Source organism: Triturus cristatus, chromosome 1_2, assembly GCF_964204655.1.
Source record: "Triturus cristatus chromosome 1_2, aTriCri1.1, whole genome shotgun sequence".
In the NCBI taxonomy this organism is placed as follows: Eukaryota; Metazoa; Chordata; class Amphibia; order Caudata; family Salamandridae; genus Triturus; species Triturus cristatus.
This window is the reverse complement of record NC_140580.1, coordinates 283,504,174-283,531,515: the sequence shown is the minus strand read 5'-3', so window position 1 is coordinate 283,531,515 and position 27,342 is coordinate 283,504,174. Positions and strand designations below refer to the sequence as shown.

The 27,342-nt window shown below is 42.7% G+C and overlaps 1 protein-coding gene across 2 annotated transcripts in view; it reads left to right on the top strand.

The window, feature by feature from the left end:
* Positions 1-27,342, top strand: part of WASHC2C (WASH complex subunit 2C) — a 664,131-nt gene that overhangs the window by 84,185 nt on the left and 552,604 nt on the right. For both annotated transcript variants that reach the window (XM_085603767.1, XM_085603764.1), the window contains exon 3: positions 1,031-1,096. In XM_085603767.1, coding sequence (XP_085459893.1) covers positions 1,031-1,096 — 66 coding nt within the window. The remainder of the gene's footprint in view (positions 1-1,030; positions 1,097-27,342) is intronic.

Genomic DNA, 27,342 nt, shown 5'->3' with positions numbered 1-27,342 from the left:
TTTTTACTTTTGAAATAACTTGTTTTATATGTCTACATTTCTCGGTTTATGTGAACGTGTAATAGTGTGAGTGCAATGTTTGTGGATGGTTTGGGCATTTGATGATAGGTGCAATGGAGCTGTTCATGGCCGTGGATTTATAAATGTGGCCGTAGTTGTCTGTTGGGGGTGCGTGGGTGTATACTGGTGTTTGTGTATACAAATAATAGAAGGTGTTCGGTCTTAGACTATGTTTTGAGTGTGGTCATGTGATAATGGATGGACACATGAAAGAGGTTGGTTGTTTGGCATGTTATGGTAGGGAACATTTAATTCTACCTTTGTAAGGAGTTTGCCGTCTCATTCAGAGTGATACTTCTGGATGAACTGAGCACGAAAGATTGATGTAAATGACAGTTATTACCACTATAGCTGTCTTTACCAAGGGACAACACCTTTACCTCCTTAGGGACAGTGAAAACAAATTTCCTTTTCAGCTGAGTCCTGTATTTTCTTCTCATTCTAACATGTTGAGAACATTTCCTTATAATATTAGCTGTCTGAAGGTTATAGCAGTTGCAACACTTTTATTACATTGAAGGATGCCTGAACCATTTTTGCACAGAAGGTTTTGGCCACAACTACAGGACAGGCTGACAAATCTGCCATATGTTGGATGTTATGTGCATAATGTAAGGTAGCAGAAATGCCTGGGATCTCTACTAAGGATCAAAGAATGCAAGTTATTGTTATGCTATTTCACTTATTGCTAAACAAGTGCAATATGTCAGTGCTTTTCCATGTTCACTTATGGAAAAAATAACTAAAGCTGAGGCAATTTTGTTAGTTCCTTTTATGTTTAGTGAGCTGTGAAAATGATGGAAAATAGGTTTTCTATATTGTAGTTTATATGCAGACTAGGGCAAATGGTTCTTTATGTGTTGCTTCTCATTGTGGTGCAAGTGTCCGCTATCTGCAGCTTGATTCATAATATTTTATATTTTTATATACTACATTGTACAGCAGTTGAATATTTCTATCTTATGTACAGAGGGTGTATGACGAAGAAGTTGCAGAACCCATTCCAAAATCTGATACAGGAGATAAACAAGATCAGGTACTTTATTGGGTGTTGATTTTTAACTGAAGTTATTTTATTGTGCTTAAGTGGATGATGTTAAACTTAAAGGTACCTTAGCTTGCAAGTTTATGTTGGCACAGCGATCAACCTCAGATTTTCTTTGGTGTCAGAAAAATTAAAAGGACAACAAATGTAAAAATGTAACTGATAGTTTTACCTAAATTTCGTTATTCCCCTCTGTGTGCGCTCTAGTTTCTTTGTACTCCTTTCATGCCCTCTTACGATAACCCCCTACATATTTACTGCCTCTGCGACAGAGGTCTTCAATCTGTGGGGCGCGACCCTCAGGGGGGCCATGGAATCCTGGGAAGGCGGTCGCGCATTTCCAGACCTCACCTCTGCCGGAATCCAAAATGTGCTCTTCCTTTTGGCCAAGGACACCCACCCCGGACTCTTCATTCCAATCATTAAAATACTTCAGCTGAAGTTAATTGAGTTGCATGAGCTGTGTTGTGAGGTGCCAGGGTGCCTGCTTGCCTGAATGAAATGCCAATGTGCTCTAGGAGTTAATTTGCACATGTAAAGGGTGGTTGGAAGTGATTCTGGCTTTAATTGCTGGAATCATTCCAAGCACAGTGATGGCAAAGATGTGTTTTTTTTTAGTGCTAGTGCAAAGAGTTAACAACTGTGCTGTGAAGTTATGCAAAATAAATGCATTACTTATGGTCTGGTATTACTAAATTCCAAATTTTAAAAACTCAATTTTGTCCTAAAACTATTTGCACAGTTTCTACCAGTCTATCTTATAGTGTGTGCAATGCTAGTATAAAATAATGGCTTACACATTCACAGTGCTTTCTGTCACAGGCGGTGACCTTGTAGCACTAAAAATACACAAGTCCTAATTCTCCACTGCACCAACCAAATTTAATACAGTGGAGAATAGGGACTTGTGTATTTTTAGTGCTACAAGGTGCAGTGCAGTGCATTGAATAATAGGAGCTTCATGATGTACTATAGTGCATTTCCCACCGAGTAACAACTTTTTACATTTATTTTTCATTTAAGCTTTATTTTATATCTAGCTACCTGATGGTGAAAGCCAAAAAAAAAACGAGCAAAATATTTTTGGGCTGATTTATGAGCGGCTTGCACCACCGGAGTGTGACTTATTTTGAAGCTCCAGCGACTCAAGCATCTCAATCAGATCTATGTTTCCATTTCTCCTCATTTTTCCTCTTTCCATGTATGCTGCATTTTGCAGCATACATAGAAAGAGGAAAACCCCTCTCAGGATTGTTTTGTGCGGGAAGGTGACCCTTCCTGCACAAAAACAATCCTGCCTATGTTGGTGCTTGGCAACAATTTGTGTGCCAACACAGGGGGAAAGGACAGGAATGCACCATATTTCATAAATAAAGTGCAGTCCTGTCATTTTACAGTGGCGTAGGGCAGCACAGCAAGAAGCCTTGTGGCGATGCCCTACGTCAATGCCTCATAAATGTGGCCCTTTGTTTGTAGCCACACCTTTGACCACGCTCACTGATCTTTGCTTGCTAAACACTGTTTAATTTATTTCCCCAACGTAAAAATGATTTGCTGTGGGAATTGGCGGTGTTTATGGTTGTCGATAGTTGTCAATGATGAAGAGTACCAAGTTCTAGAAATCTTTGTCAGGAGGGGGTCCTTACGCCTAATAAATTTGACAGGGTGGTCTCGGCATCAAAAAGTTTGAAGACCTCTTCTCTCAGATGTGGTTCTATTGCTATCTCTCCTCTTTGACTTATCTGCTGATCTTCCTTTTCAGCTTTTAATTCATGCTTAGTTTGTTGCTACTTCCATCTCTGAACTCGCCACCCTGACTCTGTAATAACATCTTATTTCTGGCACCTCTGATGCCACGGTTTATTACTCTTATTTTTCGGATCTTTTCATCAATTTAGTCCAATGCTTCCTTAGCATAAATGTGTTACACTTTGCCTTTGTTCAATGGCCCCTTCTTCAAATGTTGCTCTTATATCCACTGCATTCAACTATAGATCTCCTCCTTTACCTGCAAAATATGTATTATCCACATATTGTTTATTCCAGCTGCCTTTAATGCTTTCAAGCACCTACATTAACATTTTCGTAAATTTCACCAGCTAATTAAAAAATGAATTCCCTTCAATTTCACTTCTTCTTATTGTGCGTATCTCACCAACATCACCTAACATATATCACGCTATTGTTTCTTGAAACTGGTCCCACTATCTCCTTATTATTCCTTCCTAAGAAACAAATTAAACTAACAGTGCACATTCCTACTGTTCAGTGTTTGAAATTAAACTCAACTGTCTCACAACCAGACCTCCTAACACTAAACTCCATGCCATTTGGACATGCAGTAATGGAATCCCTCTAACTCCTTTTCTCATTTAATTTATGAAGTTCCTCATCATCTGTTCCTATTCTCAACTCATGGTGGATCTTGCAATCTTCTAATTACAGTTCTCTCTTCTCCGCTTCCTTCAGCTAACCTTTAGCCTGCCTTCTGATGAACTCTGAATTAATCGCTAATGTAGGTTTACTAAACCAACGCAAACAAACTTCACTCTCCTGCTTGCTGTTCGTCACTGTCAATGCCCCTTTCATTCTCCTGACACCTGTAGTGCCATTTTTGCATATTTCACCCTTCTGCTAACACTTCGTTTCATTTTGGGATACATTGCATGCCTCTCTGCTTATTTTTCCTACTCTATTTCATAGGCCACAACACCTTCACAGCTTGCAGTCCTGCTGCTTTAAATTTGCTTTCTTTAATTCTTCCCCTACAATATAAAGCTGATCCCTACCTTCTCGTTCAGTTTCTCTAACTGAATTTTCAGCATTGACACTCCTTTTTCTATTGCATATTCTTTCTAAATCCTTCGGTTATATATTTTGATTCCCTTTGATCCATTCATTACTGAATAGACTTTTGGGTCTGGATAGCCTAAATGTAGAATTGTTATAAAAATGGCATTGGTGTGCAGTTTTGCTCGCACTACTTTGGCATAATGCAAGATCTTTGTATTTAATAATGAAACGTTGGTGCTAATGCATCCCTTTTTCCTCTAGAACAGATAGACATCTAAAATTTGAGTTTTTAGGTCCACTCCCACATATTTTTCAATTGTAAATTAAACCAGTGAAAACTGACTCTTAAGAACTAGGGATGTACATTCTCCATTGTGTCCCATTACAGTGAACATCCAGAATCCCACTGCGATCATCTGCTATGCCTTCAGAAGTTCACAGCTGTCATTCGCCTCCTATGTCCTTAAAGAGCCTATGATGCAATCACCAACTCTTTTGTACACCAGATAATGGTGGCATAGAGTATTCAATAGCACTGAAACCAATTGATGCTGTCCAAGAGCTGTGGCCATTGTATTTACTTCAGCAAATAGGTTTCAATGTCTTCCTAAAATTCTGATGGTTGGCATCCCAATGCATTATCAGCAGCATGCCATATTGGAGTTTAAATATCAGATGGGAGGTCTTTGAATTCTCTGTAACAACAAAGAAAAGAAAATCTCTCTTCTGGTCATGAAATGGGTCAAGAGTTTCTTTAGATCTGTTGGTGCTGAGGCCCAAGGGAAGTTTGCTCCAGCATTGAGGTTTTCAATAACACATATTGGAAGAGTGACAGCCATTATAGTCTCATTAATGTGGATAAGACGTGACTCCATCCAGGATCATTGCACAGTTGCTATCTTAGTATCTAACCGTAATTGAATCTGGCAAGATCATTGCTCTTGCACAACAGATTAGAGACTGTGGAACAGCCTCAAAGAATAACTCCAGCTTTTTTGTAAAATTGTTTATTTAGGTAATTTAGAAATAAGGCACACATTTGGTTCTAAATATAAAAAATGTGAAAAAGCCCCTAACCAATGCTTGCCAGTGAAAAGATGTGGGCCAGGCATCGTTGATTTTGTCTTGCTATTGTGAAGGACAGGCCTATTGGCACCCATTCAGGGATATTCACTTTGTAGTAAAGTTTCAGTGTTTACGAAACTTTCTTACAGTTTCCTGAAAGACAGAAGTACGTTCATGTATCATGTGCATAATTGTGAAACCCAACAAAGACTTGGGTCCAGGGAGATGTATAGGTATTAAACTAATGCAGTGAAATTGGTAAGTATTCGGGTCCTCTTAGACCAACGTAGCCAGGAAGGCGTGAAATTAACCTGAGCAGATCCAAGAAGTCTTGTCTTTTATGAATAATAAGAACCAAATAATGTGCTTTTTAAGTCCCATTTGACAGTTTCTCTTTCAAGCACAGTATCACATGTAATGGTGTCAAAGGAAGCAGACAAGTCAGGCATTACAAATACTGCAACATCTGTCTTCTTCTGCTGAGGTATTCATTGCCATCAACAGTGTCTGTTCCATTCCTCCACTAGGATAATAGCCTGCTTACCAGTAACCCTGAGATGGTTCTTCTTCCGGAAAATCCCAGCTTTTCCATTTGCACCATTTTTCCTAGCCTTTGGCTAGTAATTGAACTTTAGCCAGTGGAATGCAGCTTGCAGTTCTGCTCAGATAAAAGTAATTCTCCAGTATTTAGGGTGTCTTTCATAGATTCACATGCCTGAATCATTCCCCATCGTCGGAGTGGGAGTCCCACGGCACATAAAAACGCAATAATTATGCATATAATAACCAAAAAACCTTGGTAACATAAAACCAGGAAGTAAAGTAGCCCTAAGCTCCAAGAAAAAACTTCCACACGTATGACTATCATAGTCATTATGTACAGTCCAAACTGCAGCCAATCAGGCGACAGCACCCACCAGAATGTTCTCCTCAGAGGCTCAGGCTCTCAGATTTTCTACCGCACGTCGTGTGAAGGGAGTCTCCCTGAGCTCTGCTCAGTACTTCACAATTTTTTTCTGGATTTTTGCTTCTATTCAGAATGTCATCTTCTAAGAGATCTCTCTTTAGGCCTTGTGAATCTTGTGGGAAGCTCCGGCTATTTTCAGAAGACCCCCACAAGAAGTGCATTTACTGCCTTTATCCGGATCATGAGGTGAGAGATTGTAAGATCTGCAGGACCTTCCCTCAGAAGACTCTCAGAGATAGAGAAGGGCGCCTACTTCTGTGGCTACAGAAGATTAAGGACAAGCATAACCCCTTATCTGAGGTGGGAAGTGTGGCCTCTGGTTCATCTATATCCTCTAGAAAGAGGATGGCTGAGGAAGATTTATCATCTCCTGGGGCTAAGGTGTCGAGAAAAGTTCAGCCCGCTAAGGGTACTAGCTTCCCTTCAACTTCTTCTTCAAAAAAGGCTTCTCCACCTTCAAAGTCTAAGCCTGTTACGCCCCCGAGAAAATCTGGAAAGTCTCTGGCGTCAAAAAGACTTCTTGAGAAAGATTTCCCTCAGCGAAAAGCTCCGTCGTCGACGGTGTAGTCGACCGCTCCTCCGTCGACGATTATCATCGTTGACGCTACTTCTACGTCGACGGTTACCTTCTCGCCGAAAACCCAAGATGATCATGTCATCGGCTTCATCTTCGTCGACGCTGGTCTCTGTTGCTGTTCGACCCATCTCGTCGACGAAGGAGATTTCATCTATAGTCAGCGCTCCGTCAACGACAAAGGTAAAGAAGACCTCGTCGACGACTGCCTCGTTGCCGATTGGTTCGTTGATGAAAACTTCCTCATCGACGGCCACCTCGTCGTCGAAGACTGCCTCGTCGTCGACGACTGCCTCGTCGACTAAGACTGACTCATCATCGACGAAGATTGCCTCGTCGTCGGCGACCTTGTCGACGAAGATTGCCTCGTCGTCGACGACCTCTTCGTCGACGAAGATTGCCTCGTCGACGAAAACAGCTGCCTCGTCGACAATCACTTTTCTGACGCCAGCCCCATCGACGACGATCTCGTCGACTGCACACCCATCGACGCCTCTTTTGTCTTCTTGCACAGACTTGCAAGTTTGGTCTGCAACATCGGCTACTGCCTCCTCTGCCCTGCCTACAACGGCGGCTTCTTTGCTACAAAGACGTGGCTCCTCATTGGAAGCTCTTTCCCCATTGAAGTTGCCTGAGCAATTACTGGATTCTGAGGAGGAAGAAGAAGAGGAATCCGGAGAGGATGACAGAATCCGCACTGCTAGAAGTCCATCGGAATTGTTTATAAAGTATCAAGACGACGACCAGGAGGAAGAACCTTTCCCTGAGCCTGAAGCTCCAGCTCCTGTCACGGTTCCCACAGCGCAAAGGCCTTTTGGCCTTGCTTAATAATTTACAATATATGTTGGAAGACTATTATCGTCGTTTTCCACATTCTGAATCGGCGGAGTCTATTCCATCAACGCCTATGCCAAGGGTTCCTGTATCTTCTTTAGGATCTCCTAGACCACCTTCTCCAGTACCAACTCATCATTCCCATGATGCTAATACCACGGACCATGACAGGGAAGAGGGAGAAGTGGATGATAGGTCTGTTCTTTCGGAGTGGGACGAATACCAAATTCAAACTCCATCACCGTCTGCTCCAGCTCCCGTTGACTCTCCTCCTGTAGACATCGGAGGTTTTCATCTCCTTATGGAGAGGGCGACAAAACAGTTTCTCATACCAATGGAGACAAAGAAAGATGAATGCTTTCTTTATGATTTTAAAGATCAACCACCTAGGCAAATAAGGACAATTCCCATCATAGACTTCATCTGGAAGGAAGGGTTGAAGATCATGGCAGCACCGAATTCTCTTCCTGCAGTCTTGCCTCGGTTAGACAAAAAATATAAGGCACCAAGCAACTCACCTGCATGCCTCATAGGTCAGCCAAAAGCTGACTCTGTCATCGCCCAAGCGGTGCAGAGACGGGCCAGGAACCCCTCTTCGCCTATAACAGCTCCGCCAGACAGGGATGGCAGACGGCTGGATTCGATTGGGTAGAAGGTTTCCACTATGGCTGCGACGACTGTCTGTGCTGCAAATTCCCTAGCCATATTAGGGAGATATGATAGGCAGATGTGGTCAGACATCTCCCCCTACCAGAGCCTTCCAGTCTGAGGCCTTGAAGATTTTACAGGAAGGAGAGTGTACCTCTGTGGAAATCATTGACGCAGCCGTGGATGTTGCATCCACAGGATTCAGACAGTTAGCGGGTGCAGCAGTATTGAGGAGACAAGGTTGGCTGAAATCTACATCTTTTCGCCAAGAGGTCCAAACCAAAATTATTGACATGCCGTTTGATGGGGAGTCACTATTCGGCCAACATGTCGATGAGGCCCTTCAGGCTATTAAAAAAGACACGGAGACGGTGAGATCTCTTGGTAGCCATCAATTTCGTAAGTCGTCCTTTCGAGGTGCTAAAGGACGGTAGTCAAAGATATCAGCCCTACAGGCAGCAGTCATACAGACAGCGAGGTAACTCCTACTCGCAATCAAGAAGGAAGCCCTCCTATCGTGGACGGGATTCAAATAAAAAACAATGAGATCTGCCACCTGCCACCATCTCTGCCGTTTCCCCAGTCAAACGTTGGAGGAAGAATATCCCACTTCTACTCGAACTGGTCCGCAATTACAACAGACAAGTGGGTTCTGGATATAGTGGCCAGAGGCCATGCTCTGGAGTTCATAAAGATTCCCCCAAACTCTCCTCCCAAAGGACCACCTCCTGCTCATCTCAAAGAGCTTTTTTCCCAAATAAATCTGATGATTCGGAAAGGAGCAATCGAAAAGGTCCCTCCTTTACAAAGAGGAACAGGATTTTATTCGAGATTTTTCCTGATACTAAAAAAGTCGGGAGAATGGCGCCCCATTCTCGACCTTCGCGCCCTCGACAAAGTTATCTTTCCGAATGTTAACACTTCAAGAATACTTCAACTGCTTTCGGCGGGGGATCACATGGCCACCCTCGACCTCCAAGACGCTTATTTTCATGTGCCAATCCTATCCAGACACAAACCTTTTACAGTTCAGAGTGGCTGGTAGAGACTTTCAATTCAGAGTCCTTCCGTTTAGTCTACGATCAGCACCCCGTGTGTTTACGAAGGTCCTAGCACCGGTGACAGCACACCTTCGTCTGCAAGGAATTCAAATTTTCCCATACTTGGACGACTGCCTTATCAAGGCGAATTCTTTTCAAACCACAAACGCACATGTTCAGAAATGTCTGTCACTGTTCCAATCTCTGGGTCTCTCCATAAATTTCGATTCCATCCCAGAGAAAGACCTTTCTGGGAGCCACATTGGACACCCAGCTGACTCATGCCTTCGTCTCAAAAGAAAGACAACTCAAGATCTGCAAACTAGCTCGCTTATTGCTATCAAAAGAGCGCGTAAGTCCGTTTGTACAAGTCTTTCCTAGGGATGATTTCTTCCTGCATCTCTTTGATACCCAACTTCCGTTTCAGAATGAGACCATTGCAAGAATGGTTGCAGATTTCGGGGTCTTTCGACGATATCGTTCGCATCACTCCTCGGATGCGAGAAGCCTTCCATTGGTGGAATCAAATAAAGAACGTAAGGGAAGGATGTGCATTCCTGGTCGAACTTCCGGATTTCACTATAACCACAGATGCTTCCCTCAAGGGATGGGGGGCGCACCTTCAAGGGATGACGGTCATCGGCAAGTGGAGCTTCCAACAAAAGAAGTGTCATATCAACCTTCTGGAGTTGCGAGCCATTTTCTTGGCCCTGAAGTCATTCCGAACCATCATTCGGGGAGCCTCAGTACTAATTCGGACAGACAATACTACAAGTATGCATTACTTGAACAAGCAGGGAGGGACAAAGTCAGCCCTACTATCTCAACAAGCTCAAGAGATCTGGGACTGGGCGATTCGTCACAAGATCAGCCTTTCAGCTATTCATGTTCCAGGAGTCGCCAGTGTTCTAGCGGATTCCCTCAGCAGGTCAGCGATATCCAATCACGAGTGGGAGCTACATCAACCAACTTTAAACATAGTCTTTCGAGAGTGGGGCCACCCCGATCTAGACCTGTTTGCAAACAGCCAGAACCGCAAATGCCCATCCTTTGCAAGTTGGGTTCCCCACAACGACTCATGCGGGAATGCGTTTTCGATGAATTGGTCGCAAATATATGCCTAAGCCTTTCCTCCGATTCCGTTGGTTCCACAAGTTCTCCGCAAGATCAAGAAACAACCTTGCTGCATGATACTCATTGCTCCCAGATGGCCTCGCCAATACTTGTTCACCGAACTTCTCCTCCTCTTGGAGTGCGATCCCATTCAATTTCAACCAATACCGAACCTTCTGTCCATCCAGAACGGACGGATCTGTCACCCGGACCCAGCATCTTTGAGATTAGTGGCATGGCTCCTCAACACCTTGAATTCGCACACCTAAATATTCCTGCGGACTGTCAGGAAGTTTTAGCTAATGCTCGAGCGCCTGCTACTATTAAAACAAAACATACAAGCTAAAATGGAAGAGATTTTGCATGTGGTGTCAATCTGTCAATATACACCTGATTCATGCAAAACCGGAACAAATTTTACCGCTCTTTGAAAGTGTTCTTGGCGGCGATTTCAAGGTTTCGGCAGGATGGATCTAATTCTCTTTATTCAAATAGAGTCATTCAGCAATTTTTCAAGGGATTGTTTCGGATGTTTCCCCCTATTCGGCGTCCACCTCCATCCTGGCATCTTAATGTAGTGTTTACACAACTTATGCGGCACCTCTTCGAACCTATTCATAAAGTGGACTTAAATTTCCTTTCTTGGAAAGTTTCTTTGCTATTGGCTCTGACATCAGCTAGGAGAGTCAGTGACATTCAAGCTTTCACTATTAATCCACCTTTTCTTCAATTTACCTCAAAATCAGTAGTGCTACGGACCAATCCCAGCTTCATGCCAAAAGTGCCTGCGGACTTCCACCTTAATGAACCTATAATTTTAAAGACATTCTTCCCGAATCCGCTGACAGCTGCGGAAAGTGCCTTGCATTCCCTTGACATCAGAAGCTGTCTCAAGTTCTATTTACAACGGACTGCAACAATCCGTAAATCAGACAAACTGTTTGTGGCCTATGGTAGATTACGTCAAGGTCATTCTGTTTCCAAACCAACCATAGCTCGTTGGATTTCTGCTGCAATTTGTCTATGCCATGAACAGGCGGGAAGACCTTTGCAGGCAACCCCAAGAGCGCATTCTACGAGAGCAATTTCTTCATCTACCGCTTTCTTTGCCGGTGTGCCTCTTCATCAAATCTACAGAGCAGCAACTTGGTCCAACAGACACACTTTTACCAAGCACTACTGTTTGGAGGCCTCAAGCGATGCAGATTCATCAGTGGGACAAGCTGTTCTCCGCAATCTTTTCAAATAAGGTGAGCCTCTGTTCTCCCTCCTCCACTATGCTCTTTTTTATAAGACACTTATTACATACTGTTTCTATGTCTTGAAATTGTTTTGCATATGTTGAACACAAATGTAGTTATGTAGGATTATGACAAATTTTGGTACTTCATTGCATGATATATGTATGTATATATATATATATATATATATATATATATTTATATTTAGAACACAAAACATCTGAGAACAATATTGATCAATATATTCAGTGCTCCACAGATGATTAGCCTTCTCATTCATTTATTTCATGATGTTTTTATTCTTGTTTCTTTTTAGAAGTCAAAAGTTCACAAAGTAGAATCACAGACATTGCCAACACGTGTTTCGCGCCAGCTGCGCTTCTTCAGGGCTGTTATACAAACAAAATTAATAGACTCAGAATTAGCTATTCCATCTTAACCTCATATCCAAAAACATACATTTAAATAATAATGATAATATAGTTAGGTACTATAACCTACAGTGATATTTCCTGAAATGGTAAATAAAAATGTACAAGATATACAAAGTTAAACACAAACATTAAAAGTAAAAAAGGAAAAGAAAGTAAAAAAGATAAAAAAGATGTACATTCGAAAGAAATAGGAACACCAGGCCTGACATATTGTTATACAGTCTTATATCTTAATTTACTGATTTGCTGATTTGTACAACCAAGAGTCTGCACTACCTTAGCAATGAGATTTAAAGTAATATAACACAGGAGCTAAGGTTACCTCGTCTTCTATTGTGGATATCTTTATTTTTTATATATGAGGAAATCTTCACAAGTGATGCGATATCCCACTATTGTGGATCCATTTCCTAAAGATAGAGTTGATTCATTATAAGTAATTTTTATATTCAGATCCTAGTCACTAAAGGTTTATCCAAAAAAGGGTATATGATCTCACCTTATTAATAACTGTATTCCGCTGAATCTTGTGATAAAATTTAATTTGTTAGATAATTCTGTTGCCGATCCATGATAAGATCTATAAATAAAGTTATTGAACAATCTAATTAGTACCACTGTGGTCTGTGAGCAGAATTTCAAAAATTGCATTGAATAAAATGTCTTATACTCATTGATCAATAGGATCTCAAAACTGTTTCTAAGGATATAATAATAGCAGAAGTATTTTACGTGGTGGCGTAGAAGTGAATAGTGAGATATAAAAACTGTGTACTGTTCTCAAATTTAATGAGAAACTTACACATTCAAAAGAATATATTATGTTTAACCTAAAGAGAATTTAAAATCTATGACCGCTCATGTTATTGCTATTCAGATAGTTTAAAGCGACTTGGGCATAAAAAATATATTGTATAGTGGCGATAAAGTAAATTGCTCACTCAATCATTGTGAACACGCTACAATAGGACCTAGGTATTAATAGATGAAAAACGGGAAGTCAAAATCCTGTAACTGCTAGCTTAATTCACAACCATTCCTTCAAAGCGGCTACGATACAAAGCAAGTCTCGTGTGATGTCTAATATTGTTCCTAATCTACCATACGATGGCTACGAACTTTTATCAAGTTCTTAGTAAATCAGAGATCTTTTTATTCAAAATTAAGTACTTGTAAAGAAATTCTTTCCTTTCTCTTCGAAGCCTGAAACAGTTGATATTATGCACAGACTAACCTATTAAAACAAATACGACGCCAAAACAGGCTTTAAGATTGTCAGAGATCTGCTTACCGCTCAAAGAAAGATTAGTCTGGGTCGGTTAATCAGTAAGTTTTCGCACGTCCCGCGCTGTCAGAGCCCTTGCCGTTATATATACTCCCTTCTACAATTGGCTAATTCAAAAAAACTCAAAAAAGACGGCGGGAGGATGTCAACGATCACTATCGAATGAAACTCAATTACTTGCTTTATAATTATTTCATCAATATAAGTGTTTCAAAAACTTAATTAATTTAGTCAAGTCTTTTAAATTACTATTCTTAGTTGAGTATCTTGAAAATTATAAAGAAATATTTATTTTCTTTATTTTTTTAAAAATGAATACATTTATTTGATGCTGTTATGTGTGGGCTAGAATCGAACCCCGATCTTAGTCTGCATCGAGAGATGCCGTTTTTCATGTGAGCTAAACTAGATCCTGCAAAAGATGTATGTTGAATGGCTATGTTAACCCAAAATAAAGAACGGACTCAGAATATCCTACACCCAAATGTCTGTTATCAGTCATAGATTTATATATTTAGTCCTAATGATGTGGTTTTAAATCAAAGTCATCCAGATATTCAGTGTATTACTTATTAAATTGTAAAGATTCTCCATCTTATAGGGTAGACCTGCATGACATGCATGGATTAATTGATTTTGCTAATATCTAATCTCCACTTGATTTCTAGGCATTAAAAGCAAAAAATCAAGACTATTAATTTGGTGAATATAGAGAAATAACAAACATTCGTATTCTGAATAATGTATGCCATCACCCTGTGGATGGGGGCGAACCCGTATACGTTCACCTGGCAAATGTCGGTCATTAACCAAATGTGCTATCTCGTGAGTTACTTAAAATTGCATTAGTAATTAAGATATCACGTAATTGTTCGAAAACTTCATACTATCCTGTAAATCACTAGAAAATAGATTTTTTTTAATGAGGTATCTTTTTTAATTTTTTACATACTATTGAAAATAGGATATATAGTATGTTGATCTGGCTGAATCCAGAATTGACCTCCCTTAGCGTAGTCAATATTATCTTGCACAGAGGGAGAGGGACCTATGAACATATATAGGAGTAATGTCACATTTCTTGTTAGATGTCTATACAGCATGTTATAGGTCTGTGGACAATCAAGTTAAAAAATTAACTCAAGAGCGTATACATTTCTCGATCAGCATTCAGTCCATACTGGACCGCCTGTAATTTGTTAATCCAGAATGTTTCTCTGCATCTTAGTTTTGCTTCTAGGTCACCTCCTCTTCTATCCATGGTGACCTGCTCAATACCCATAAATTGGATATCTCCCAATTCTTTGCGTCTATGGTGTTCTTTGAAATGAACTGCCATTGGATATTTCGGATCACAATTTTTGATAGCTCTAAGATGTTCCATCCATCTTGTTTTAAGCTTTCTTATTGATGAACCAACATATATTTTCTTGCATACACAAGTGATTATGTATACACAATGACTGGTATTACAGTTTATAAATGATTTTATATTAAAACAGTTACTAGTGATATAGCCACCGAAGGTTTTTGTTTTGTCTATAACATGTTTACAGCAGATACATTGACTGCATCTATAAGATCCCGGTGTCAGTTGATTGCCTCTCCGTATTGATTCCCCACTTTCATATATAGGATAAGATAGTGTGTCACTCTGACTTAGAATGTTCCTTAACGTGGGAGCTTTTTTGTATACCATATTCGGTTTCTCTCCTAAGAACGCAGAGATATCTTTGTCCATAGTTAGCACATCCCAGTGTTTACAGAGGGATGTAAATACCCTGTTTTTGCCTGAGCTATAGGTTGTGATGTATCTAATTACTTCTTTTTGATCTTTGGCTGATCTAGGTCTATCTAGAAGCAATGTCTCCCTTTTAACCTTATTTGCTTTGTTTCTCGCAGTTTCTACAGCCCTTCTTTCATATCCTCTTTTAAGGAATCTATCGGTTATGTCACGACTGATGTTTTGGTATTCACTATCATCGCTACAGTTTCTCTTTGCTCTCAAAAATTCTCCATATGGAATGTTATCAATCTGTCTTTTAAGATGTCCTGACCTAGCATGCAAGATAGAGTTTGTTGAAGTTGGTTTCCGGTAAAGCTTTGACTCTAGACGTCCCTGACTGACGTACACTGACGTACATTTCCACATCTAAAAAGAATTATTTTTAGATGTGGAAATGTACGTCAGTCAGGGACGTCTAGAGTCAAAGCTTTACCGGAAACCAACTTCAACGAACTCTATCTTGCATGCTAGGTCAGGACATCTTAAAAGACAGATTGATAACATTCCATATGGATAATTTTTGAGAGCAAAGAGAAACTGTAGCGATGATAGTGAATACCAAAACATCAGTCGTGACATAACCGATAGATTCCTTAAAAGAGGATATGAAAGAAGGGCTGTAGAAACTGCGAGAAACAAAGCAAATAAGGTTAAAAGGGAGACATTGCTTCTAGATAGACCTAGATCAGCCAAAGATCAAAAAGAAGTAATTAGATACATCACAACCTATAGCTCAGGCAATAACAGGATATTTACATCCCTCTGTAAACACTGGGATGTGCTAACTATGGACAAAGATATCTCTGCGTTCTTAGGAGAGAAACCGAATATGGTATACAAAAAATCTCCCACGTTAAGGAACATTCTAAGTCCCAGTGACACACTATCTTATACTATATATGAAAGTGGGGAATCAATACGGACAGGCAATCAACTGACACCGGGATCTTATAGATGCAGTCAATGTATCTGCTGTAAACATGTTATAGACAAAACAAAAACCTTCGGTGGCTATATCAATAGTAACTGTTTTAATATAAAATCATTTATAAACTGTAATACCAGTCATTGTGTATACATAATCACTTGTGTATGCAAGAAAATATATGTTGGTTCATCAATAAGAAAGCTTAAAACAAGATGGATGGAACATCTTAGAGCTATCAAAAATTGTGATCCGAAATATCCAATGGCAGTTCATTTCAAAGAACACCATAGACGCAAAGAATTGGGAGATATCCAATTTATGGGTATTGAGCAGGTCACCATGGATAGAAGAGGAGGTGACCTAGAAGCAAAACTAAGATGCAGAGAAACATTCTGGATTAACAAATTACAGGCGGTCCAGTATGGACTGAATGCTGATCGAGAAATGTATACGCTCGAGTTAATTTTTGAACTTGATTGTCCACAGACCTATAACATGCTGTATAGACATCTAACAAGAAATGTGACATTACTCCTATATATGTTCATAGGTCCCTCTCCCTCTGTGCAAGATAATATTGACTACGCTAAGGGAGGTCAATTCTGGATTCAGCCAGATCAACATACTATATATCCTATTTTCAATAGTATGTAAAAAATTAAAAAAGATACCTCATTAAAAAAAATCTATTTTCTAGTGATTTACAGGATAGTATGAAGTTTTCGAACAATTACGTGATATCTTAATTACTAATGCAATTTTAAGTAACTCACGAGATAGCACATTTGGTTAATGACCGACATTTGCAAGGTGAACGTATACGGGTTCGCCCCCATCCACAGGGTGATGACATACATTATTCAGAATACGAATGTTTGTTATTTCTCTATATTCACCAAATTAATAGAGTCTTGATTTTTTGCTTTTAATGCCTAGAAATGAAGTGGAGATTAGATATTAGCAAAATCAATTAATCCATGCATGTCATGCAGGTCTACCCTATAAGATGGAGAATCTTTACAATTTAATAAGTAATACACTGAATATCTGGATGACTTTGATTTAAAACCACATCATTAGGACTAAATATATAAATCTATGACTGATAACAGACATTTGGGTGTAGGATATTCTGAGTCCGTTCTTTATTTTGGGTTAACATAGCCATTCAACATACATCTTTTGCAGGATCTAGTTTAGCTCACATGAAAAACGGCATCTCTCGATGCAGACTAAGATCGGGGTTCGATTCTAGCCCACACATAACAGCATCAAATAAATTTATTCATTTTAAAAAAAATAAAGAAAATAAATATTTCTTTATAATTTTCAAGATACTCAACTAAGAATAGTAATTTAAAAGACTTGACTAAATTAATTAAGTTTTTGGAACACTTATATTGATGAAATAATTATAAAGCAAGTAATTGAGTTTCATTCGATAGTGATCGTCGACATCCTCCCGCCGTTTTTTTGGAGTTTTTTTGAATTAGCCAATTGTAGAAGGGAGTATATATAACTGCAAGGGCTCTGACAGCGCGGGACGTGCAAAAACTTACTGATTGACCGACCCAGAACTACTCTTTCTTTGAGCGGTAAGCAGATCTCTGACAATCTTAAAGCCTGTTTTGGCGTCGTATTTGTTTTAATAGGGTAGTCTGTGTATAATATCAACTGTTTCAGGCTTCGAAGAGAAAGGAAAGAATTTCTTTACAAGTACTTAATTTTGAATAAAGAGATCTCTGATTTACTAAGAACTTGATAAAAGTTCGTAGCCATCGTATGGTAGATTAGGAACAATATTAGACATCACACGAGACTTGCTTTGTATCGTAGCCGCTTTGAAGGAATGGTTGTGAATTAAGCTAGCAGTTACAGGATTTTGACTTCCCGTTTTTCATCTATTAATACCTAGGTCCTATCGTAGCGTGTTCACAATGATTGAGTGAGCAATTTACTTTATCGCCACTATACAATATATTTTTTATGCCCAAGTCGCTTTAAACTATCTGAATAGCAATAACATGAGCGGTCATAGATTTTAAATTCTCTTTAGGTTAAACATAATATATTCTTTTGAATGTGTAAGTTTCTCATTAAATTTGAGAACAGTATACAGTGTTTATATCTCACTATTCACTTCTACGCCACCACGTAAAATCCTTCTGCTATTATTATATCATTAGAAACAGTTCTGAGATCCTATTGATCAATGAGTATAAGACATTTTATTCAATGCAATTTTTGAAATTCTGCTCACAGACCACAGTTGTACTAATTAGATTGTTCAATAACTTTATTTATAGATCTTATCATGGATCGGCAACAGAATTATCTAACAAATTAAATTTTATCACAAGATTCAGCGGAATACAGTTATTAATAAGGTGAGATTATATACCCTTTTTTGGATAAACCTTTAGTGACTAGCATCTGAATCTAAAAATTACTTATAATGAATCAACTCTATCTTTAGGAAATGGATCCACAATAGTGGGATATCGCATCACTTGTGAAGATTTCCTCATATATAAAAAATAAAGATATTCACAATAGAAGACGAGGTAACCTTAGCTCCTGTGTTATATTACTTTAAATCTCATTGTTAAGGTAGTGCAGACTCTTGGTTGTACAAATCAGCAAATCAGTAAATTAAGATATAAGACTGCATAACAATATGTCAGGCCTGGTGTTCCTATTTCTTTCGAATGTACATCTTTTTTTATCTTTTTTACTTTCTTTTCCTTTTTTACTTTTAATGTTTGTGTTTAACTTTGTATATCTTGTACATTTTTATTTACCATTTCAGGAAATATCACTGTAGGTTATAGTACCTAACTATATTATCATTATTATTTAAATGTATGTTTTTGGATATGAGGTTAAGATGGAATAGCTAATTCTAAGTCTATTAATTTTGTTTGTATAACAGCCCTGAAGAAGCGCAGCTGGCGCGAAACACGTGTTGGCAATGTCTGTGATTCTACTTTGTGAACTTTTGACTTCTAAAAAGAAACAAGAATAAAAACATCATGAAATAAATGAATGAGAAGACTAATCATCTGTGGAGCACTGAATATATTGATCAATATTGTTCTCAGATGTTTTTGTGTTCAATATTTTGAATAACACTGGTGGGCCAGTGTCTGAGACTAAAAGCGCCGGGCAATTTACCTGTTACCCAACCCTTTTTTCTGCATATATACATATATATATATATATAGAGAGAGAGAGAGATGTATATTTCCTATGGTACAAAGGGTGTCTTATGAGCATTATGTTCTGTACTGCTATCTACTCTGATTCAGGCCTGTGAATCTATGAAAGACACCCTAAATACTGGAGAAGAACAATAGTTACTTACCTGTAATCTGTGGTTCTCCAGTATTGGTGTCTTTAATAGATTCACATGCAACCCGCCCACCGCCCCTCAGAGGCTGGTTTAGGCTATTATACTTTGGTTCACTCCTGTGCGAGAAAATCTGAGAGCCTGAGCCTCTGAGGAGAACATTGTGGTGGGTGCTGTCACCTGATTGGCTGCAGTTTGGACTGTACATAATGACTATGATAGTCATAAGTGTGGAAGTTTTATCTTGTATCTTAGGGCTACTTTACTTCCTGGTTTTATGTTACCAAGGGTTTTTGGTTATTATATGCATAATTATTGCTTTTTTATGTATCATGGGACTCCCACTCCGACGATGGGGAATGATTTAGGCATGTGAATCTATGAAAGACGCCAATACTGGAGAACCACAGATTACAGGTAAGTAACTATTGTTCGTACGGTTTATCAGCTAGGGTGAAACCCATGCCCAAACGAGCTCCGTATGCATAGTAGCTTCAGGAAAGTAATCTTATAGTTTTGGTAACCTTTATGAAGAAGGTGTCAGTATTTTCTATTATTATCTTGGTTGATATTGGGTCTCTCTGTAGACTGATAGAGGAATTATCTAAAATGCTCAATTGGCACAATTTCTTCATATAGATAATCACCACCCTACCTCTCAGATCTTGTACTCAGTTTTTATTTTGTATAGTACAATTACTTGGTAGAATCAAGGAAGTGAGGGGTCCAGAGAGCATCTTGATAATTTTTGTGTCGTTAAGTAAAGATTAATGTTTTTTTGTACCTGCTGCTGCTGACTTGGGGCCTGATTATGTGTATGGTGGCGTGGAAGCGGGGCGGCATGCCACCGCCCCGCTCCCATACCGCCAAACTCTACCAGCGACCGTCCATCAGATTACAAGTTGTAATCCGAGCCGGCGGTCCTGCAGCGGCTGACCCACGACACTGCCTTTCAAAGGCTCATAGGAGAGTCTTGAAAAGGCAGCGCCTTGGGACCGCCACTGCATGTTCCAACACAGCATGGACTGCAAATCCCATGCAGTGCTGGAATTGGGGTGCAGAAAGACATGGAGGCACATCATGTGCCCCCCTGCATGCACCCCTATGCACCGAGGCACCAGGGGGGCCTGTAGGGCCCCCTTACTTTCCTCACTGCCACCCTTTTCATGACGGGCTCACCGTGATGAAAAAGAGGGCAGTGGGAAACTCATAAAAAATTGTTTGGTGGTGCAGCAGCTGCACCACCAGCATATTGTGGCCTCAGACCTCTGCAAGACCGCCAGGGTTCACGGATGCCTGGCGGTAGCAGTGGTCCTATTGCGGTCCAACCACCAAAGTCATAATACGGAGGTCGAACCTCCGCACCGCCAATGTGGGTTTGGCGGTCTATCGACTGCCAAACTCATAATCAAGCACTTAGAATTAATTATGCTAATTAAACAAATCCTGACTTCTCTAGCCCACCAAGTAGAATGTGCTATTTTCATATTATAGGTATCCACTTATTCAATTCAAATCTAAAGTTCTTTGTTTCGATACAAAGGCCATTAAAAAGCTAAACAGTTTAAAATACCAAGAATGCATAACATTTTTAAACCAGCTCATCTTATTGCAAACTTTAGTTAAATTGTAAGGTGCAAAAGGAAGGAAAAAGGAAATCAGCGGGAGCAGCCAAATAGCAGTATTCATGAACTAGACATACATTGCACAACATATCACATCAGTGCATCTGCAGTGGATTGGTAATCAGATGGGTCACACAACTTTGCCCTGATTCTCCAAATAGCCATCAGATAATGAGAAAGCCGGTTTCAATTTATCCTCCAAACTTTTATCAGACTGCTTTCACATTGCTTCAAGAGCCAAAGAATCTGCGGATAAAAAATTTCCAGTCTGGAATTCAGCAGACTGTTTAGGAAATACAGTCGGCGGCTGGATCCAGACAGGCAGTTGATTCGTAACACCTTTACTAGGGGAGGCATGTTTCCACTTGGCAACTAAGTTCTTTCCCAGTTGCCTTTTCCTCTTAACTGCTACCATAGGTACTTGCTTTGACGTTAAAGGGGTACGAGATGTAATTACAGCCACTCATGATTTATAGTCTTAAGGCCATTATCAAAACCAAAGGGATTCGATACATGAATACCCCGTGCCTCAGGTATGTTACTGCTATTCGCAGCACCAAGTTTGGGACAAGAGGTCAACTAAGCGCCCTGTTCAAGGGAATGTATGCATTCGGTTAATTCAGTTTCATTGCTTACTGTCCCAACTACCCGTTCAAGCATACTATCGATCAAAACAGAAAAGCCAGCAGCCTCTTCCCGTTGATGACGGGTGAAGACAGGCCCGCCCTTGGCCCAGGCTTTGCCTGGACGTGTCCTGCACACTGGTAGCCCACAACACACTTTGTAGTATGAAAGGGATGTGGCTGCCTCTTCCCCTGGTCTCACATCTTGCGTTGGTGTCTCTTGGCGTGGTCTCCTAGGACAGCGAGTTCCCTTCACAAGCAACAGAGCGAAGCTCCCCAACCACGGAAGCCCGCAACGCACTTTGTAGCACATGGGTTGTGGCCGCCTCTTCCCCCTATTCTCGCGGTGGCACCTCCTGGCACGGTCTCCTGGGGCACCGAGTCCCCTTCACAAACAACAGAGCGGAGCTCCCCAATCACAGATCCCGCAACATGCTTTGTGGCGTGAAAGGGGTGTGTCCCCTGGTCTCGCATTGGCGCCTCCTGACGCAGTCTCCTTGGAAAGCGAGTCCTCTGTACATACAAAAGAGCGGAGCACAGCTGGTCTTTTGTTGGTAGTCAATATGAGGAGTGTAAAGCAGGGGGGCGTGGCCAAGCTGGCTACCATGGTGGACGCTTTCTGCTGAGGCTCCACGATCGGGCCAGCATATTGCCCGTTTTCCAGCACCATTCTGGACTGCTGAGGCGATACCCAAACGTCGGAAGGCAAGCTACATCCAACGGTGCCCTCAAACCTCAACAAACGGAGACCATTCCAAGGGAAACTGCGGGAAACCTTACCCAGGCTCTCGGCGACAAGATGGCATCCGCCCGCTCCTGACTGCAGACCCTGAGTGACCGACCCTAAACCACGGGTCGAACACTGGCGACAGGACCTGCAAACCAACGGCGGGTATAGCGGCAACAGAAGACAACCCCCACATTGCCGACAACCGCCACTAACCCCTGGATCCCGCAGGAAAACTGACATTGCACGCAGCGATGGGGGCCTACGCACCATGTTCATCCCATCGGCCGCCACCTGGCATATGCACGGACCCGTGACGCCACTGTGAGGGGGTCCGAGGTGCAGATCACTACCTGCAGTACAGACGGACCGACCGTCACCCCTGATTCAGGAAAGGTCCGCGGGATCACTCTGCGCCGAGGCCGCCTGGACCTAAAATTGCGCCGAAAACTCACAACGGCTGACGAGAGTAAGACCGAATCCAAGCAGGCCTCCACGGACTTCCAGCGAAACGGAGGTGAGCAGCGCGAAGGTGAAACCCCCCCTCCTCTCACTTCGGCAGGACCTTCAAGCACCTAAGAGGGAATCTGCCTGACTTTAAAATGGCGGTGCGGTAATGCTCACCTGCACCAGCCCACATACTCTGCTGCAAGTGAAGCGCGGGAACCGATCACCAACTCCTTCTCCATTCGAACCTGCAGGGAGGTGAACCGGACACTAGGGCGGACGGACTAGGAGCCCCCCCCTTTCCCCTCAGAAGGCCCCAAGACCTCTCCCCCCACCAACATCACACACAGCTTCCCCCTCCTTTACTGGAAGCACCCACCCTTCATTCATACCTGCAGGGAGGTAGACTGGCAGCCGGAACAGGAGCTTTTTCCCCCATTAGAGGCCCACTGAACCCTACGACTCAGCGCCTCACCAATCGAAGATCAGCCTCGCACTGCGACCAGTAAATCCTACATCAGGACGTAACAGAGGCAGGCCCCAAGCCTCATAACCCCCGACAACGCCTGGGACAAGTGAAACTCACCTTGTCACCGCAATGGGGAAACCGCGAGCATTCCAGCAAACTGCAGTGCCCGAGACCGCCACAAAACACATGCCCAACACCCGGACATGGGTCGCATCTAATGCACCCCAGCCTGACCCATCAATTTGGACAAGCTGGATCAGGTACTATCGGCTATCGAACACTTCAGGATCTCCTTGGAGAAACGACTGGGCACCCTCGCGACGGACATCAGCCTCATACGGGACGACCACCGCAAACTCGCCGACAAAGTGAAGGAGGGGGAGAAGAACATGGCCGAGCTGCAACCTACCGTCCAAGCGCACCAGCAGACACTGCAAGACGTCCTGAACCGCTTGTCCACCATGGAAGAACGTACAAACGATTTGGAAGGACGTTTGCGATGCTGCAACATTCATGTGCTAGGCCTTCCGGAGGTGAATCGAAAGGCGCAAACCCGCTGGAATACACAGAAACATGGGTGAAATCCTTCACCCCCACGACGGACAGGACGGCATTTTTCTCCATTGAACGCGCCCACCGAGATCCGGCTCGCAAACCCCCACCAGGAGCCCCCCTAGACCAATGCTGGCGAAATTCCTACACTTTCGAGACCGGGACGCAGTACTTCGAGCAGCCAAACAAGCAGGCCCTCTGCATGTAGAAAACAAGCAGATAATGATATTCCCGGACTATGCACGAGCGGTGCAACAAGAAAGATCATCGTTTCTGGAAGTAAAACGACGACTACACGCGAACAATATACAATACTCCCTACTGTTCCCTGCCCGCCTCAAAATCCTCTACAATGGCTCCGCTTCCTTTTTCACGAACACCGAGGAGGCACATGAATGGGCAGACCTCACTGCAAGCAACAATCAAGATCTGAATCCGTGCGAGGCCTGACATTCAAATCGCCACGTGCTAGGAGGCTCAACTCGATGCAACAATGCAGGGAGACAAAGGGAAAGCTCGGGACTGGCACCCAAGACTCCCCGGACCTGGAATAAATTATGATGGAGAGACGGGAGGTCTTACAGGCGGTGATCGACCTACAGACATCCCTCCATACGGAGGACATAGACCGGGCCCCACATATCTTCTCATCAGAAGGGGAGGACGACAGCGACGGAACACTCTCTGGAACAGACTCAACTACACCCTCCCTGGTCACCCCCCAGACAGCTGACGCTATGTTGGATGGACAAATGAACTCCCAGCCTGAGATGGCCCCACCGACAATCCTACACGATTTATGCAGCCTGGACTCACTCATTGAGCCCACATAACATAGACATGATCCAGCATGCTCCAGACGACGCTTAATGATACTACCAAGGCCCGATCGATGGAACGCCTCGCAAGCCCCTACTGCCACCCCCACCATGTATTGTTGTACTCTCCCTCTTTGAGAGAGTAAGTTTGGACGTATCGTGGACAGCGATAGTCCCCAGTATTGGGAATGTTTCCCGACCCCAGTTTCACAGTTTATTGCCCTAATCAGACACACCCCACCCCCTCATGGAACTTCACATAACAGGGTGCTTGAAACGTGTATATAGGAGACAGGGGGTATTGTATGTGTTCCTCACACAATAGGTAACCCATTGGTCGCTGTACTCCGATTGTCACAATCCACTCTAACGAACACTGACATTACCTTATGGCTATAACGACACAGAATGCTGACATCAGCCTCCTAACACTCAACGCCCGGGCCGCCATACACAGAGCAAACGTTATGCTGTATACTCATATACAAAACGCAGGAGACACACCTCACCAACAAGGAGATAAGCAGGCTACAGACCAAATGGCAAGCAACCATATGCGCCACATCATATTCTGCCTATGCCCGTGGGGCACTAATATGGATTCGACCAGGGACCCCTTTTCAGGAGCTTAGACGGGTGGTGCACAAAGAGGGTAGATATGCCCTCCTAGAGGGACTCCTAGATGGGAACTCTGTGCTATTGGGTAGTATATACGCCTCAAACGTGGAGCAGGACAAGTTTTGGGATCATCTCACTGGGGTGCTAGCCCAATTTGCCTCCATCCCGTGGATTCTAGGGGGTGACTTCAATTGCACTCTAGACCTCACTTTGGGCCGTTCTCATCCCCCTTCCATACACTCTGCCGCCCAGAAGCAGACCAAACGATTCAAGGCCTGGGTCGAACACTGGGCGCTTACTGACGCATGGAGAATGCACCACCCACAGACTCTACTGTACTCATTCCACTCCATCCCACACAACCTACGAGTCCGACTAGACAGATTCTAATGCTCAGCGGCGGTTCTTTCCGAAGTGCAACACATAGACTATATGGGTAGGATCCTTTCTGACCATGAAGTCCATATTATGCGACTAAATTGGAGACCCCCGCATCCCCCAGTTCCCACATGGCGACTACCACGGGACTGCCTAACGGACCCAGTTTTCAAGCATGACCAGGGGCAAAGCATACAGGACTACTTCGCTAACAATGCAGGGACAGCGTCCTCCGCATTGATGGAGTGGGACACATTCAAGGTGGTGGCCTGGGGGGAATGTATCAAACAAATAGTGGGGGTAAAACGGACCCTAGAGCTGGCACTCACTAAAGCCGAAAAGCAACTAGCTACCGCCACTAAGCGGGTCGACTTATTGAAAGAAGCGGCGGCACAGATAGCCAGGGCCAAGACGGAATATCTAGCCACATGCGTTGCCCTACGTCGATATAACTTTAGGACGTATGCAACCCGAATGCATAAGGAACGGGACAAATCAGGCACCTTATTGGCATGACTAGCCAAACAAGACACCGATTTAAAGCCCATCACAGAAGTGATAGACCCCCACGGCAATCTAATACGGTCCCAAGATAAGATCCTCTCAGCATTCCATCAGTACTACTCGGAAATCTACGGTCACACAACCCTAACCGCGCAGGGCACAATAGACCAATTTCTCCATCCCCTGACAATCCCGAAGATCACAAAGGCGAATAGCACTGCATTAGATGCGGCGATACAATCCGCGGATATCACTCAGGCCCTCCACGCCTTAGCCTGGGGCTAGACGGGCTCCCCTTGGAATATTACATGAACTTCTCCCCCTTACTAGTCCCCCGATTGGTGGCAATGTTCACCACCGCACTGGAAAAAGGGGAGCTACCAAGATCCCTCCGGGAATCTTTTATCGTGACCTTCCAGAAAACGCACCGCGACCCACAACTTTTGGCCTCTTACCACCCCAAAACGCTCCTACTTACTGTAAGATTCTGGGTAAGATATTAACAGATAGATATGCACAACTCATACAGCCTCTAATCCATTCTGACCAATGTGGTTTTGTCTCGGGTAGGAACACATCTCAGAACATACGCCGACTATTCCATGTCCAAGATCAAGTAGGTGACACACATCCTTGGGCGGCCTGCCTTATCCTGAACCTCGAGAAGGCCTTTGACACCCTCACATGGCAGTATCTCTTCTCGGTCCTGCGACGAATAGGACTTGGCTCTACCCTCTTGGTGTATACCCAACTCTTATAAACCAAACTAACCTTGCGTGTTCGGATAGGACGCTACATCTCGTTGGAGTTTGCGGTGCAAAAAGGTACGATGCAGGGCTGCCCACTCTCACCTCTACTCTTTGCTTTTGCTGTAGAACCGCTGGGCATATGGTTGAGACAAGAAGGGGAACATTGGGGCTTCCCCATAGCAGATACTGTGCAGTGTTTCCATGTATGCCGATGATCTTTTAATATATATCAGAGACGTTACCAAAGATCTCACATCCATCTGGGCAACACTGACAGAGTTCGCGGAAGTCTCCGGGCTACAACTAAACTGGGATAAATCCACAGTGTATCCGCTACATCTGAACCTCCCTCCCCGGGATATCAAGCTGTGCAATCAGAGCATAGCCTGGAGCGCAGACGCCCCTCGATACCTCGGGATCCGTCTCTACCATACCCCAGCCGACATATATGAAGGCAATCACCATAGGGCACTAGCCAGCATCAGATCATCGATTGGTTTCTGGAGGAATCGCCCATTAGTCCTAATCGGCCGCATAACTCTCGCCAAAATGATAATAGTCCCACGATTACTATATTACTTCACAAATCTACCAATAATTCCGCCCAGAACATTCTTCCGGGACTTAGACTCACTCCTCAGCTCACTGATATGGGGGACACACAGGCATA